General features: G+C 32.3%; 1 protein-coding gene across 1 annotated transcript in view; it reads right to left on the bottom strand.

Annotated features, from left to right (window-relative positions):
* Positions 1-485: 485 nt before the first annotated feature.
* LOC139515083 (uncharacterized) overlaps positions 486-18027 on the bottom strand; it is a 43390-nt gene continuing 25848 nt past the window's right edge. Inside the window, exon 2 of the mRNA XM_071304643.1 lies at positions 486-882. Coding sequence (XP_071160744.1) covers positions 486-882 — 397 coding nt within the window. The remainder of the gene's footprint in view (positions 883-18027) is intronic.

The following is an 18027-nucleotide window of genomic DNA, read 5'->3' as shown; positions in this document are numbered from 1 at the left end:
TCTTCCTGCCTTCGCGTGGAAAGTTAAAGGGGTGGTATGAGTATTGATATACCCAAACGATTTGACATCGTGTAAAATTGAATGAAGATCAGATGAGATGGTAACCTCTATGCTGTTTTCATCAAATTGGCCTCCCCGTTTTAAATCTTCTATATATTTTGCTACTTCTGATGTAGCTTTCTCAATTTCTTTCAGGCCAACGTACATTTGTAGATCAGTTGCATATTGCGTCATCTTGGTAAACTCGCCTTGCAACTGGTTTATCTAAACGGCTCGCTGTTCCATTTGTTGAACGAGAATGACCATCTCTGATTTCAGCTTTGAATGTTTTGACTCCAAGTCATCAAGTATTTTGTGCTTTAGTTCATTTAAGAAATCATTGATCAACTTTCTCATATGTCAGATCTCATCGACGGCTTCTGTATTTTTAGTATTGTTTGCATTTATCATTTTTTCAGCTATTTTAGTGCCTTATCTAAGTTTCTTTATAAATTCTTCAAATCTTTTTCGAAAAGCGGAACTGAGGCAGATGACTTTGCTTGGTTTAGAATAACTGAACTTGGTTTTATGTCTTGACATTTCTGATGTTTATCTGTGATGTACTGCACGCAGCAGAGACAAGCATGAAAAGGACAGTAGCGTTCAAACTTCTCCTGATGTTCTCTGCACTGACTACTTATTTCTACAATAAATGTAGGTAATTGGTGATAATCTTCAGCAGACATGGTTTTATGGTCCTTAGACAGTCTTGACTTCCTGTGAGGTTTTTCACACTTTCCACAAAAGAAAACCTCACATTCTGTGCACCACGTGACTGCTGTTTTAGAGATTCTATCATCATCGCATATTGTACAAATTGGCTGTTCCGTTGAGCCAATTTTGCTGTGATATATAGAGAAATTTCTGCTATTTCTTCATTAATTGGAATATTTCCGCCCTACAACATAGTGTTTTGAGCTGTAAATTAATTTGCCCTTTTATTCTTATGATATTGATTATGAATAAAATTGAGAATGGAAATTGGGAATGTGTCAAAGATACAATAACCCGACCGAAGAGCAGGCAACATATGGATGTTTTGTGTCGAGATGTGTAAATACATATCAATTGGGAATGGTAGAGCTAACTGCGATATAATTAGGTCTTTCCACTTTTCTGTGGAAAGCCTATTGTATTTGTTCTGATTATTAAGTCTTTCCACTTTTCTGTGGAAAGACTTATTGTTTTTGTTCTGATTATTATTATTATTATTATTATTATTTTTTTTTTTTTTCCGCCAACTTTTGTTCTTGCGATAAATGTTTGTTTCGCAATATGTCGCTTAGATATTTCTCATATTGTATCGTATAGTTTATGCGCTTTTAAATTTCACCCTGCTAAGCCGAACCATTTTCTTTGTAAGAGTAATCTCCCTTTTCACTGTTTATCATCAAAGCGTATCTCCTTCGTAACAAAAAAAGATAGCGACAAAATTCTTTTTACAAATTGTTAGTTACATCCTCAGTAATTTTTGGCGTATTTGGATCGAAGCGATTCGATGAAATTTTATAGGAGTTACAGTACTTGCAACCTTAGGCGTTACTATTTCAGCGATCAATCAGCGGTCATCGATCAGTCACCGATCAGTCAAGTTCGCGTCAAACTCACGTCAGCAATCCGTCAGACTTATAGTAAAAGTAATTGACTGATCGGACTGATCGGACGGATAGTACCGATCGACCTTGATGACGGATTTAACCTTAATACGTCACATGATAAACTAATACAAATTACGGAATCTTAGTTTCGTTTAATTTAATTAAAATGGCGACTCGTGAAAATCGAACGTTCAGTGATACATTTTGTTTATCAATTATTTAGCAAAGTTTTATGAATTGAAATGAAAAGAAATGTACAGATAAAACCTAAATTAAAATATCATCACTAAAGAATGGTCTTTTTCGTTTTATTTAATAGGTTATATACATGTATTTCCAAACCCGGCGAGTGTCTACATCGCGAAATTGATTTTATTATTTTCCAAACATACTCGGGAAAAACAAAATGAAAGGATCAGTTATTGAAAAATGTAGTTTTTTTCAATATTTCAAATTTTTGTATCCTTATCATCATATAATTCTTTAAAAAAAACTTATCATAATCATGGACTTTCTATATTCTCGTCACAATCGAAGCCTTTAAAATAACAAATTATCAAAATAAATGCTGTTTTTTAAACAAGAAATATGAATAATTTTAAACAACGCAAACAACATTACATTATATTTTTCTGATAGTCTTTTTTTACCTTAATAAAAAAAATAACTACTCCTAAACAATAAAAAGTACAAAAATCCAATGGTGGTAAACATAAATATATTCCTTAAAAATAAATAAATAATTTTAGGCAGATTTATTCTTGAATAATTCACATTTTCTACAAAATACATATGAAAATCATTTATAACAACTGATTGCAATTGAAATTATAATATTTTCCAATATGAGAAGAAATATTTTCATCTTTGGCAACGCGTACAAAAAAATAATATCGTTTTCCATAAAGTAGGCATGTTTTATGAAGAACAGCCAATCCTGATGTACAAAAAGTACTCAAATCATATGACGGTTAATAATTTGTATCAAAATAAATCAATAACTGCATTCTTATTCCACAAAAATAAAAGTTTAAGTATTTTAATTCTCACTAAATCTCAATTCTAATAAGAAGACTTGTCTCAAGAATGCAAGATGGTAAAAATAACTGATTTCAAATAGAATAGTATCATTTCTGATAAAAAGAATAATAATTTTGGTTATTTTAAACAATGCAAAAAAAATTTTAGTGATTTTTCTGATATTCTTTTAATTTTATGACAAAAAAACTATTCTAAACTATAAAAAGTACCAAAATTTAATGGCGGTCAATAGTTTTCAGTAAAATGAAGAAATATTTGCATTTTAGGCAACGCGTACAAAAATTTAGTATCTTTTTCCTTAAAGTAAGCATATTTTATGAAGAACAGCCAATCTTGATGTACAAAAAGTACTCAAATCATATGACGGTTAATAATTTGTATCAAAATAAATCAATAACTGCATTCTTATTCCACAAAAATAAAAGTTTCAGTATTTTAATTCTCATTATATCTCAATTCTGATTAGAAGACTTGTCTCGAGATGGTAAAAATAACTGATTTCAAATAAAATAGTATCACTTTTGATAAAAAGAAGAATAATTTTGGTAATTCTAAACAATGCGAACAAAATTTTAGTATGATTTTTCTGATATTCTTTTAATTTTATGACAAAAAAACTATTCTAAACTATAAAAAGTACCAAAATTTAATGGCGGTCAATAGTTTTCAGTAAAATGAAGAAATATTTGCATTTTAGGCAACGCGTACAAAAATTTAGTATATTTTTCCTTAAAGTAAGCATATTTTATGAAGAATAGCCAATCTTGATGTACAAAAAGTACTCAAATCATATGACGGTTAATAATTTGTATCAAAATAAATCAATAACTGCATTCTTATTCCACAAAAATAAAAGTTTCAGTATTTTAATTCTCATTATATCTCAATTCTGATCAGAAGACTTGTCTCAAGATGATAAAAATAACTGATTTCAAATAAAATAGTATCATTTTTGATAAAAAGAAGAATATTTTTGGTTATTTAAAACAATGCAAACAAAATTTTAGTATGATTTTTCTGATATTCTTTTAATTTTATGAAAAAAAACCTATTCTAAACTATAAAAAGTACAAAAATTTAATGGCGGTCAATAGTTTTCAGTAAAATGAAGAAATATTTGCATTTTAGGCAACGCATACAAAAATTTAGTATCTTTTTCCTTAAAGCAAGCATATTTTATTAAGAACAACCAATCTTGATGTACAAAAAGTACTCAAATCATATGACGGTTAATAATTTGTATCAAAATAAATCAATAACTGCATCCTTATTCCACAAAAATAAAAGTTTCAGTATTTTAATTCTCATTATATCTCAATTCTGATTAGAAGACTTGTCTCAAGATGGTAAAAATAACTGATTTCAAATAAAATAGTATCACTTTTGATAAAAAGAAGAATAATTTTGGTAATTCTAAACAATGCGAACAAAATTTTAGTATGATTTTTCTGATATTCTTTAAATTTTATGACAAAAAAACTATTCTAAACTATAAAAAGTACAAAAATTTAATGGCGGTCAATAGTTTTCAGTAAAATGAAGAAATATTTGCATTTTAGGCAACGCGTACAAAAATTTAGTATCTTTTTCCTTAAAGTAAGCATATTTTATGAAGAACAGCCAATCTTGATGTACAAAAAGTACTCAAATCATATGACGGTTAATAATTTGTATCAAAATAAATCAATAACTGCATTCTTATTCCACAAAAATAAAAGTTTCAGTATTTTAATTCTCATTATATCTCAATTCTGATTAAAAGACTTGTCTCAAGATGGTAAAAATAACTGATTTCAAATAAAATAGTATCATTTTTGATAAAAAGAGGAATAATTTTGGTTATTTAAAACAATGCGAACAAAATTTTAGTATGATTTTTCTCATATTCTTTTTAATTTTATGAAAAAAAAACTATTCTAAACTATAATAAGTACAAAAATTTAATGGCGGTCAATAGTTTTCAGTAAAATGAAGAAATATTTGCATTTTAGGCAACGCGTACAAAAATTTAGTATCTTTTTCCTTAAAGTAAGCATATTTTATGAAGAACAGCCAATCTGGATGTACAAATAGTACTCAAATCATATGACGGTTAATAATTTGTATCAAAATAAATCAATAACTGCATTCTTATTCCACAAAAATAAAAGTTTCAGTATTTTAATTCTCAGTATATCTCAGTTCTGATTAGAAGACTTGTCTCAAGATGGTAAAAATAACTGATTTCAAATAAAATAGTATCATTTTCGATAAAAAGAAGAATAATTTTGGTAATTCTAAACAATGCGATAAATTGTTAATATTATTTCTTTGACATTCTTTTAATTTCATGAAAAAACAACCTATTCGAAACTATAAAAAGTTCAAAAATCCAATGGCGGTCAATAATAACCATTTTCGTAGGAATAAGTTGATGTTAACAGAGTCGTATAATACAAATATGTATTAGATGTCTCTGATGTTAACAATATTTAATACAAAACTTTTAATCAACACAAACAATTTAACGCTCTAAGCATGTTGTTCTGATATACTATTTTCACTTTTTTATTGCAACTAATTTTATTACAAATTAACGTGTAAATTAAGGTGTCTTCGTAGAGGTCCGCGTTCATCGTTTGTAAACACTGTCGAGTTCGGTTTACATAAGAATTTTAAATATATACGTATCCGTCTGATCCGTGCATAAATTTAATTTACTGATCGATCGGTGACAGTTGTCAGGGTAACTCTCACATAGGTTATTTGACTTATCTGACGGACCCTATGGGTCACCGATCACCGATCACTCATCGATCAGTCAAACATCCGTCACCGATCATTCACCGATCAGTCAAGTTCACGTCAAACAGTAACGCCTAAGGTTGCAAGTACTGTATCTACCTTTACAAAATAAATTTGTCGGTATGTTTATTTAACTCATTAACAGATAACCGTATAACCCTGGGATGTTTTTATTTGAGTCCCCTAGGTCCTAACTTAGAAAATGAGGTCAAGGTCAAAGGTCAAGGTCAAGTTCTCAATTGTGACTTTTGCTTGATTTTGCATTTTCTCACTCACTTTGAGAGATACATATAAAAGAACAAGTTCAAAATGTCTGCTTAATTGTTATGAAGATATGCTACATTTAGTCTTATACAATTAGATGGCATCTTATAGGAGTTGTCGCCCCTGAAATGTCTTGATATGAGGTTATTTGATTATAACTTCAAGTAAGTTCATTATAAAGACATTTGACCTGATACAAAAGGTTAAGTGACAAATGACTTTGAAAAATGGCTACCGGAAGTGACCTTGAGAAAACCGGAAGTAGCTTTTTTTGCAATTTTTTCACATAAAAGTACTCAGAATCCATATATTTTTTCATATAGATACATGAACAAATTACTGAAGACTAAAAATGACTTCCAACAAACCGGAAGTGGCCAATTATCTCCCATTCTACATACAAAAGTATATAGAAACTATATATTTTTGCAATCAGTGTGAAAGAAGCTATCATATGAGACCAGATGTGACATTCATTTCACCGGAAGTAGCATATTATCTCCCTTATATCACTCAAAAAGATAATTAAACCATTATTTATCGCATCAGTATGAAGAAACTACCTTCTTATCCTAATTTCTGTGGTGTGGAAAGACTTTCAATTGTTCTCTGAACAATTGGTTTTTAATTAGGTCTTTCCACTTTTCTGTGGAAAGCCTATTGTATTTGTTCTGATTATTATTATTATTTTTTTTTTCCGCCAAATTTTGTTCTTGCGATAAATGTTTGTTTCGCAATATGTCGCTTAAATATTTCTCATATTGTAACGTATAGTTTATGCGCTTTTAAATTTCACCCTGCTAAGCCAAACCATTTTCTTTGTAAGAGTTATCTCCCTATTCACTGTTTATCATCTGTGTGCATCTCCTTCGTAACAAAAAAAGGTATCGACAAAATTCATTTTACAAATTGTTCGTTACATCCTCAGTAATTTTTGGCGTATTTGGATCGAAGCGATTCGAATAAATTTTATAGGAGTTATCTATCTTTACGGAATAAATTTGTCGGTATGTTTTTTTAACTCATAAACCGTTAACTGTATAACCCTGGAATGTTTTTATTTGAGTCCCCTGATTCCTAACTTAGAAAATTAGGTCAAGGTCAAAGGTCAAGGTCATATTTTAGATTTTCATATGTCTTTGATTTCCCTATAACTCTTGAACGGTTATAGATACAAAAAAATTAAGCAGTGAAAAATGCTTGGTACTTCAAGGGGCAACTTTTTTACATTATGACTATATTGATTTTACCATCATGTAAGGGACATAACTCCCATCGAACGTTTTTAAAAAGCCATTTTTAGGCAAAACTCTTAAACAAAAGGTCCTTGACCCATAGGATCTTTTGCAATGACCTTGTGGAGCAATGACCTTGACGAAGGTTACAAGGTCAAAGGTCAAGGTCATCAAATTATGTGGTTTTGGCACTATTTAAACAGTTTTATGTGTGTTTGAATTTCAACCAACCAACCAACCAACCAACCAATCAATCAATCAATCAATCAATCAATCAATCAATCAATCAATCATGATCATGATCAATCAATCATGATCATGATCAATCAACCAATAATGATCATGATCAATCAATCAATCATGTTTCCGTCTCATGTGTTTCTTATAGGGTTCAACCAACCAACCAACCAACCAACCAACCAATCAATCAATCAATCAATCAATCAATCAATCAATCAATCAATCAATCATGATCATGGTCAACCAATCATGTTTCCGTCTCATGTGTTTAATATAGGGTCCAAGATCTTGTTTGTGTCTTTTTCCGTGTTTCAATTGACCCTATCCAACGTGTTTAACCAACCAACCAACTAATCAATCAATCAATCAATCAATCAATCAATCAATCAATCAATCATGATCATGATCAACCAATCATGTTTCCATCTCATGTGTTTAATATAGGGTCCAAGATCTTCTATGTGTCTTTTTCCGTGTTTCAATTGACCCTATCCAACGTGTTTAACCAACCAACCAACCAACCAACCAACTAATCAATTAATCAATTAATCAATCAATCAATCAATCAATCAATCAGGATCATGATCAATCAATCATGTTTCCGTCTCATGTGTTTAATATAGGGTCCAAGATCTTCTTTGTTTCTTTTTCCGTGTTTCAATTGACCCTATCCAACGTGTTTACCCAACCAACCAACCAACCAACCAACCAACCAACCAACTAACCAACTAATCAATCAATCAATCAATCAATCAATCTGTATGACTGTTTAATCATGACAGTTTATTGAAGGAACAAACTCTCAATTATTCAAGAAAAATTGAAATTTAATATTGTTCTTACGTCACTTCTGAAAAAAAAATCCACATGTTCTCTGAAACTACAAGTACAATCGACCTCAAAATTTGCAGTCAGCAGGGCATACATGTACTAAACGTTTATAAAAAAACTTGGTGCAGATATCTCTCAAAGCTTTTCCTAGAGAAAATAAATGGCAATGCCGTAAAAATAGCTTGCTAGGTCCGTAAATCTCAGTAAAAACCTACAATAAAATGTCCGCTCCGAGTTTGAAATACTAATCTGTGTTACAAACAGGTGCTGAAAAATGTACATTATCAGAAAATAATCAATAAATGTGTTTTAAAGTTACACCGGATCAATTAAATCCAAAACATGCACAACTTGTGAACTGTCATCAAAATGTCAATTTCCTACAATGACAAAAGAAATTACATTGTGTGCATTCCGTCTCTATACATGTTGTCTGTTCAAAGTCCCCACCTAAAAAGGAATAAAAAGACTATCTTTTCGTTATTATAAACCCGTGTCACGTGATATGGCGCGCGCGCTGTACCTAAAATAAAAGAAAAACTTTCCAAACTAAACATGAAACTTCTCCGGTAACAATAGTATAGACCCCATACAGAAACAAACAAACAAACAAACAAACAAACAAACAAACAAACACCCCCCCCCCCCCCACCCCCAATTCAATTAATTTTAAAGGGAGAAAGACCCCCTACAATTGCTTTTTTAAAGCAATTGATTTATATTGTAAAAAACCTTTTTAACCATTCTGTTCCGTTAATAAAAAAAAAAAAAAAATCTCCCCGAGACCCCCTTTTGCCCCCCCCCCCTTTTTTTTTAACCCTCCACTTACAACTGAATGTAGGTTGTGTGCTATCTATCCTATCAACGTAAAACGAACGACAACTCCAGTTTTTTCCATATTATTAGGTCTTTCCACTTTTCTGTGGAAAGCCTATTGTATTTGTTCTGATTATTATTAGGTCTTTCCACTTTTCTGTGGAAAGCCTATTGTATTTGTTCTGATTATTATTATTATTTTTTTTTTCCGCCAAATTTTGTTCTTGCGATAAATGTTTGTTTCGCAATATGTCGCTTAAATATTTCTCATATTGTAACGTATAGTTTATGCGCTTTTAAATTTCACCCTGCTAAGCCAAACCATTTTCTTTGTAAGAGTTATCTCCCTATTCACTGTTTATCATCTGTGTGCATCTCCTTCGTAACAAAAAAAGGTATCGACAAAATTCATTTTACAAATTGTTCGTTACATCCTCAGTAATTTTTGGCGTATTTGGATCGAAGCGATTCGAATAAATTTTATAGGAGTTATCTATCTTTACGGAATAAATTTGTCGGTATGTTTTTTTAACTCATAAACCGTTAACTGTATAACCCTGGAATGTTTTTATTTGAGTCCCCTGATTCCTAACTTAGAAAATTAGGTCAAGGTCAAAGGTCAAGGTCATATTTTAGATTTTCATATGTCTTTGATTTCCCTATAACTCTTGAACGGTTATAGATACAAAAAAATTAAGCAGTGAAAAATGCTTGGTACTTCAAGGGGCAACTTTTTTACATTATGACTATATTGATTTTACCATCATGTAAGGGACATAACTCCCATCGAACGTTTTTAAAAAGCCATTTTTAGGCAAAACTCTTAAACAAAAGGTCCTTGACCCATAGGATCTTTTGCAATGACCTTGTGGAGCAATGACCTTGACGAAGGTTACAAGGTCAAAGGTCAAGGTCATCAAATTATGTGGTTTTGGCACTATTTAAACAGTTTTATGTGTGTTTGAATTTCAACCAACCAACCAACCAACCAACCAATCAATCAATCAATCAATCAATCAATCAATCAATCAATCAATCATGATCATGATCAATCAATCATGATCATGATCAATCAACCAATAATGATCATGATCAATCAATCAATCATGTTTCCGTCTCATGTGTTTCTTATAGGGTTCAACCAACCAACCAACCAACCAACCAACCAATCAATCAATCAATCAATCAATCAATCAATCAATCAATCAATCAATCATGATCATGGTCAACCAATCATGTTTCCGTCTCATGTGTTTAATATAGGGTCCAAGATCTTGTTTGTGTCTTTTTCCGTGTTTCAATTGACCCTATCCAACGTGTTTAACCAACCAACCAACTAATCAATCAATCAATCAATCAATCAATCAATCAATCAATCATGATCATGATCAACCAATCATGTTTCCATCTCATGTGTTTAATATAGGGTCCAAGATCTTCTATGTGTCTTTTTCCGTGTTTCAATTGACCCTATCCAACGTGTTTAACCAACCAACCAACCAACCAACCAACTAATCAATTAATCAATTAATCAATCAATCAATCAATCAATCAATCAGGATCATGATCAATCAATCATGTTTCCGTCTCATGTGTTTAATATAGGGTCCAAGATCTTCTTTGTTTCTTTTTCCGTGTTTCAATTGACCCTATCCAACGTGTTTACCCAACCAACCAACCAACCAACCAACCAACCAACCAACTAACCAACTAATCAATCAATCAATCAATCAATCAATCTGTATGACTGTTTAATCATGACAGTTTATTGAAGGAACAAACTCTCAATTATTCAAGAAAAATTGAAATTTAATATTGTTCTTACGTCACTTCTGAAAAAAAAATCCACATGTTCTCTGAAACTACAAGTACAATCGACCTCAAAATTTGCAGTCAGCAGGGCATACATGTACTAAACGTTTATAAAAAAACTTGGTGCAGATATCTCTCAAAGCTTTTCCTAGAGAAAATAAATGGCAATGCCGTAAAAATAGCTTGCTAGGTCCGTAAATCTCAGTAAAAACCTACAATAAAATGTCCGCTCCGAGTTTGAAATACTAATCTGTGTTACAAACAGGTGCTGAAAAATGTACATTATCAGAAAATAATCAATAAATGTGTTTTAAAGTTACACCGGATCAATTAAATCCAAAACATGCACAACTTGTGAACTGTCATCAAAATGTCAATTTCCTACAATGACAAAAGAAATTACATTGTGTGCATTCCGTCTCTATACATGTTGTCTGTTCAAAGTCCCCACCTAAAAAGGAATAAAAAGACTATCTTTTCGTTATTATAAACCCGTGTCACGTGATATGGCGCGCGCGCTGTACCTAAAATAAAAGAAAAACTTTCCAAACTAAACATGAAACTTCTCCGGTAACAATAGTATAGACCCCATACAGAAACAAACAAACAAACAAACAAACAAACAAACAAACAAACACCCCCCCCCCCCCACCCCCAATTCAATTAATTTTAAAGGGAGAAAGACCCCCTACAATTGCTTTTTTAAAGCAATTGATTTATATTGTAAAAAACCTTTTTAACCATTCTGTTCCGTTAATAAAAAAAAAAAAAAAATCTCCCCGAGACCCCCTTTTGCCCCCCCCCCCTTTTTTTTTAACCCTCCACTTACAACTGAATGTAGGTTGTGTGCTATCTATCCTATCAACGTAAAACGAACGACAACTCCAGTTTTTTCCATATTATTAGGTCTTTCCACTTTTCTGTGGAAAGCCTATTGTATTTGTTCTGATTATTATTAGGTCTTTCCACTTTTCTGTGGAAAGCCTATTGTATTTGTTCTGATTATTATTATTATTTTTTTTTTCCGCCAAATTTTGTTCTTGCGATAAATGTTTGTTTCGCAATATGTCGCTTAAATATTTCTCATATTGTAACGTATAGTTTATGCGCTTTTAAATTTCACCCTGCTAAGCCAAACCATTTTCTTTGTAAGAGTTATCTCCCTATTCACTGTTTATCATCTGTGTGCATCTCCTTCGTAACAAAAAAAGGTATCGACAAAATTCATTTTACAAATTGTTCGTTACATCCTCAGTAATTTTTGGCGTATTTGGATCGAAGCGATTCGAATAAATTTTATAGGAGTTATCTATCTTTACGGAATAAATTTGTCGGTATGTTTTTTTAACTCATAAACCGTTAACTGTATAACCCTGGAATGTTTTTATTTGAGTCCCCTGATTCCTAACTTAGAAAATTAGGTCAAGGTCAAAGGTCAAGGTCATATTTTAGATTTTCATATGTCTTTGATTTCCCTATAACTCTTGAACGGTTATAGATACAAAAAAATTAAGCAGTGAAAAATGCTTGGTACTTCAAGGGGCAACTTTTTTACATTATGACTATATTGATTTTACCATCATGTAAGGGACATAACTCCCATCGAACGTTTTTAAAAAGCCATTTTTAGGCAAAACTCTTAAACAAAAGGTCCTTGACCCATAGGATCTTTTGCAATGACCTTGTGGAGCAATGACCTTGACGAAGGTTACAAGGTCAAAGGTCAAGGTCATCAAATTATGTGGTTTTGGCACTATTTAAACAGTTTTATGTGTGTTTGAATTTCAACCAACCAACCAACCAACCAACCAATCAATCAATCAATCAATCAATCAATCAATCAATCAATCAATCATGATCATGATCAATCAATCATGATCATGATCAATCAACCAATAATGATCATGATCAATCAATCAATCATGTTTCCGTCTCATGTGTTTCTTATAGGGTTCAACCAACCAACCAACCAACCAACCAACCAATCAATCAATCAATCAATCAATCAATCAATCAATCAATCAATCAATCATGATCATGGTCAACCAATCATGTTTCCGTCTCATGTGTTTAATATAGGGTCCAAGATCTTGTTTGTGTCTTTTTCCGTGTTTCAATTGACCCTATCCAACGTGTTTAACCAACCAACCAACTAATCAATCAATCAATCAATCAATCAATCAATCAATCAATCATGATCATGATCAACCAATCATGTTTCCATCTCATGTGTTTAATATAGGGTCCAAGATCTTCTATGTGTCTTTTTCCGTGTTTCAATTGACCCTATCCAACGTGTTTAACCAACCAACCAACCAACCAACCAACTAATCAATTAATCAATTAATCAATCAATCAATCAATCAATCAATCAGGATCATGATCAATCAATCATGTTTCCGTCTCATGTGTTTAATATAGGGTCCAAGATCTTCTTTGTTTCTTTTTCCGTGTTTCAATTGACCCTATCCAACGTGTTTACCCAACCAACCAACCAACCAACCAACCAACCAACCAACTAACCAACTAATCAATCAATCAATCAATCAATCAATCTGTATGACTGTTTAATCATGACAGTTTATTGAAGGAACAAACTCTCAATTATTCAAGAAAAATTGAAATTTAATATTGTTCTTACGTCACTTCTGAAAAAAAAATCCACATGTTCTCTGAAACTACAAGTACAATCGACCTCAAAATTTGCAGTCAGCAGGGCATACATGTACTAAACGTTTATAAAAAAACTTGGTGCAGATATCTCTCAAAGCTTTTCCTAGAGAAAATAAATGGCAATGCCGTAAAAATAGCTTGCTAGGTCCGTAAATCTCAGTAAAAACCTACAATAAAATGTCCGCTCCGAGTTTGAAATACTAATCTGTGTTACAAACAGGTGCTGAAAAATGTACATTATCAGAAAATAATCAATAAATGTGTTTTAAAGTTACACCGGATCAATTAAATCCAAAACATGCACAACTTGTGAACTGTCATCAAAATGTCAATTTCCTACAATGACAAAAGAAATTACATTGTGTGCATTCCGTCTCTATACATGTTGTCTGTTCAAAGTCCCCACCTAAAAAGGAATAAAAAGACTATCTTTTCGTTATTATAAACCCGTGTCACGTGATATGGCGCGCGCGCTGTACCTAAAATAAAAGAAAAACTTTCCAAACTAAACATGAAACTTCTCCGGTAACAATAGTATAGACCCCATACAGAAACAAACAAACAAACAAACAAACAAACAAACAAACAAACACCCCCCCCCCCCCCACCCCCAATTCAATTAATTTTAAAGGGAGAAAGACCCCCTACAATTGCTTTTTTAAAGCAATTGATTTATATTGTAAAAAACCTTTTTAACCATTCTGTTCCGTTAATAAAAAAAAAAAAAAAATCTCCCCGAGACCCCCTTTTGCCCCCCCCCCCTTTTTTTTTAACCCTCCACTTACAACTGAATGTAGGTTGTGTGCTATCTATCCTATCAACGTAAAACGAACGACAACTCCAGTTTTTTCCATATTATTAGGTCTTTCCACTTTTCTGTGGAAAGCCTATTGTATTTGTTCTGATTATTATTAGGTCTTTCCACTTTTCTGTGGAAAGCCTATTGTATTTGTTCTGATTATTATTATTATTTTTTTTTTCCGCCAAATTTTGTTCTTGCGATAAATGTTTGTTTCGCAATATGTCGCTTAAATATTTCTCATATTGTAACGTATAGTTTATGCGCTTTTAAATTTCACCCTGCTAAGCCAAACCATTTTCTTTGTAAGAGTTATCTCCCTATTCACTGTTTATCATCTGTGTGCATCTCCTTCGTAACAAAAAAAGGTATCGACAAAATTCATTTTACAAATTGTTCGTTACATCCTCAGTAATTTTTGGCGTATTTGGATCGAAGCGATTCGAATAAATTTTATAGGAGTTATCTATCTTTACGGAATAAATTTGTCGGTATGTTTTTTTAACTCATAAACCGTTAACTGTATAACCCTGGAATGTTTTTATTTGAGTCCCCTGATTCCTAACTTAGAAAATTAGGTCAAGGTCAAAGGTCAAGGTCATATTTTAGATTTTCATATGTCTTTGATTTCCCTATAACTCTTGAACGGTTATAGATACAAAAAAATTAAGCAGTGAAAAATGCTTGGTACTTCAAGGGGCAACTTTTTTACATTATGACTATATTGATTTTACCATCATGTAAGGGACATAACTCCCATCGAACGTTTTTAAAAAGCCATTTTTAGGCAAAACTCTTAAACAAAAGGTCCTTGACCCATAGGATCTTTTGCAATGACCTTGTGGAGCAATGACCTTGACGAAGGTTACAAGGTCAAAGGTCAAGGTCATCAAATTATGTGGTTTTGGCACTATTTAAACAGTTTTATGTGTGTTTGAATTTCAACCAACCAACCAACCAACCAACCAATCAATCAATCAATCAATCAATCAATCAATCAATCAATCAATCATGATCATGATCAATCAATCATGATCATGATCAATCAACCAATAATGATCATGATCAATCAATCAATCATGTTTCCGTCTCATGTGTTTCTTATAGGGTTCAACCAACCAACCAACCAACCAACCAACCAATCAATCAATCAATCAATCAATCAATCAATCAATCAATCAATCAATCATGATCATGGTCAACCAATCATGTTTCCGTCTCATGTGTTTAATATAGGGTCCAAGATCTTGTTTGTGTCTTTTTCCGTGTTTCAATTGACCCTATCCAACGTGTTTAACCAACCAACCAACTAATCAATCAATCAATCAATCAATCAATCAATCAATCAATCATGATCATGATCAACCAATCATGTTTCCATCTCATGTGTTTAATATAGGGTCCAAGATCTTCTATGTGTCTTTTTCCGTGTTTCAATTGACCCTATCCAACGTGTTTAACCAACCAACCAACCAACCAACCAACTAATCAATTAATCAATTAATCAATCAATCAATCAATCAATCAATCAGGATCATGATCAATCAATCATGTTTCCGTCTCATGTGTTTAATATAGGGTCCAAGATCTTCTTTGTTTCTTTTTCCGTGTTTCAATTGACCCTATCCAACGTGTTTACCCAACCAACCAACCAACCAACCAACCAACCAACCAACTAACCAACTAATCAATCAATCAATCAATCAATCAATCTGTATGACTGTTTAATCATGACAGTTTATTGAAGGAACAAACTCTCAATTATTCAAGAAAAATTGAAATTTAATATTGTTCTTACGTCACTTCTGAAAAAAAAATCCACATGTTCTCTGAAACTACAAGTACAATCGACCTCAAAATTTGCAGTCAGCAGGGCATACATGTACTAAACGTTTATAAAAAAACTTGGTGCAGATATCTCTCAAAGCTTTTCCTAGAGAAAATAAATGGCAATGCCGTAAAAATAGCTTGCTAGGTCCGTAAATCTCAGTAAAAACCTACAATAAAATGTCCGCTCCGAGTTTGAAATACTAATCTGTGTTACAAACAGGTGCTGAAAAATGTACATTATCAGAAAATAATCAATAAATGTGTTTTAAAGTTACACCGGATCAATTAAATCCAAAACATGCACAACTTGTGAACTGTCATCAAAATGTCAATTTCCTACAATGACAAAAGAAATTACATTGTGTGCATTCCGTCTCTATACATGTTGTCTGTTCAAAGTCCCCACCTAAAAAGGAATAAAAAGACTATCTTTTCGTTATTATAAACCCGTGTCACGTGATATGGCGCGCGCGCTGTACCTAAAATAAAAGAAAAACTTTCCAAACTAAACATGAAACTTCTCCGGTAACAATAGTATAGACCCCATACAGAAACAAACAAACAAACAAACAAACAAACAAACAAACAAACACCCCCCCCCCCCACCCCCAATTCAATTAATTTTAAAGGGAGAAAGACCCCCTACAATTGCTTTTTTAAAGCAATTGATTTATATTGTAAAAAACCTTTTTAACCATTCTGTTCCGTTAATAAAAAAAAAAAAAAAATCTCCCCGAGACCCCCTTTTGCCCCCCCCCCCTTTTTTTTTAACCCTCCACTTACAACTGAATGTAGGTTGTGTGCTATCTATCCTATCAACGTAAAACGAACGACAACTCCAGTTTTTTCCATATTATTAGGTCTTTCCACTTTTCTGTGGAAAGCCTATTGTATTTGTTCTGATTATTATTAGGTCTTTCCACTTTTCTGTGGAAAGCCTATTGTATTTGTTCTGATTATTATTATTATTTTTTTTTTCCGCCAAATTTTGTTCTTGCGATAAATGTTTGTTTCGCAATATGTCGCTTAAATATTTCTCATATTGTAACGTATAGTTTATGCGCTTTTAAATTTCACCCTGCTAAGCCAAACCATTTTCTTTGTAAGAGTTATCTCCCTATTCACTGTTTATCATCTGTGTGCATCTCCTTCGTAACAAAAAAAGGTATCGACAAAATTCATTTTACAAATTGTTCGTTACATCCTCAGTAATTTTTGGCGTATTTGGATCGAAGCGATTCGAATAAATTTTATAGGAGTTATCTATCTTTACGGAATAAATTTGTCGGTATGTTTTTTTAACTCATAAACCGTTAACTGTATAACCCTGGAATGTTTTTATTTGAGTCCCCTGATTCCTAACTTAGAAAATTAGGTCAAGGTCAAAGGTCAAGGTCATATTTTAGATTTTCATATGTCTTTGATTTCCCTATAACTCTTGAACGGTTATAGATACAAAAAAATTAAGCAGTGAAAAATGCTTGGTACTTCAAGGGGCAACTTTTTTACATTATGACTATATTGATTTTACCATCATGTAAGGGACATAACTCCCATCGAACGTTTTTAAAAAGCCATTTTTAGGCAAAACTCTTAAACAAAAGGTCCTTGACCCATAGGATCTTTTGCAATGACCTTGTGGAGCAATGACCTTGACGAAGGTTACAAGGTCAAAGGTCAAGGTCATCAAATTATGTGGTTTTGGCACTATTTAAACAGTTTTATGTGTGTTTGAATTTCAACCAACCAACCAACCAACCAACCAATCAATCAATCAATCAATCAATCAATCAATCAATCAATCAATCATGATCATGATCAATCAATCATGATCATGATCAATCAACCAATAATGATCATGATCAATCAATCAATCATGTTTCCGTCTCATGTGTTTCTTATAGGGTTCAACCAACCAACCAACCAACCAACCAACCAACCAATCAATCAATCAATCAATCAATCAATCAATCAATCAATCAATCAATCATGATCATGGTCAACCAATCATGTTTCCGTCTCATGTGTTTAATATAGGGTCCAAGATCTTGTTTGTGTCTTTCTT

The sequence above is a fragment of the Mytilus edulis genome, chromosome 3 (genome assembly GCF_963676685.1).
Source record: "Mytilus edulis chromosome 3, xbMytEdul2.2, whole genome shotgun sequence".
Lineage (NCBI taxonomy): Eukaryota > Metazoa > Mollusca > Bivalvia > Mytilida > Mytilidae > Mytilus > Mytilus edulis.
Note: the sequence above shows the minus strand (reverse complement) of the source record. Positions and strands in the feature narration are given on the sequence as shown.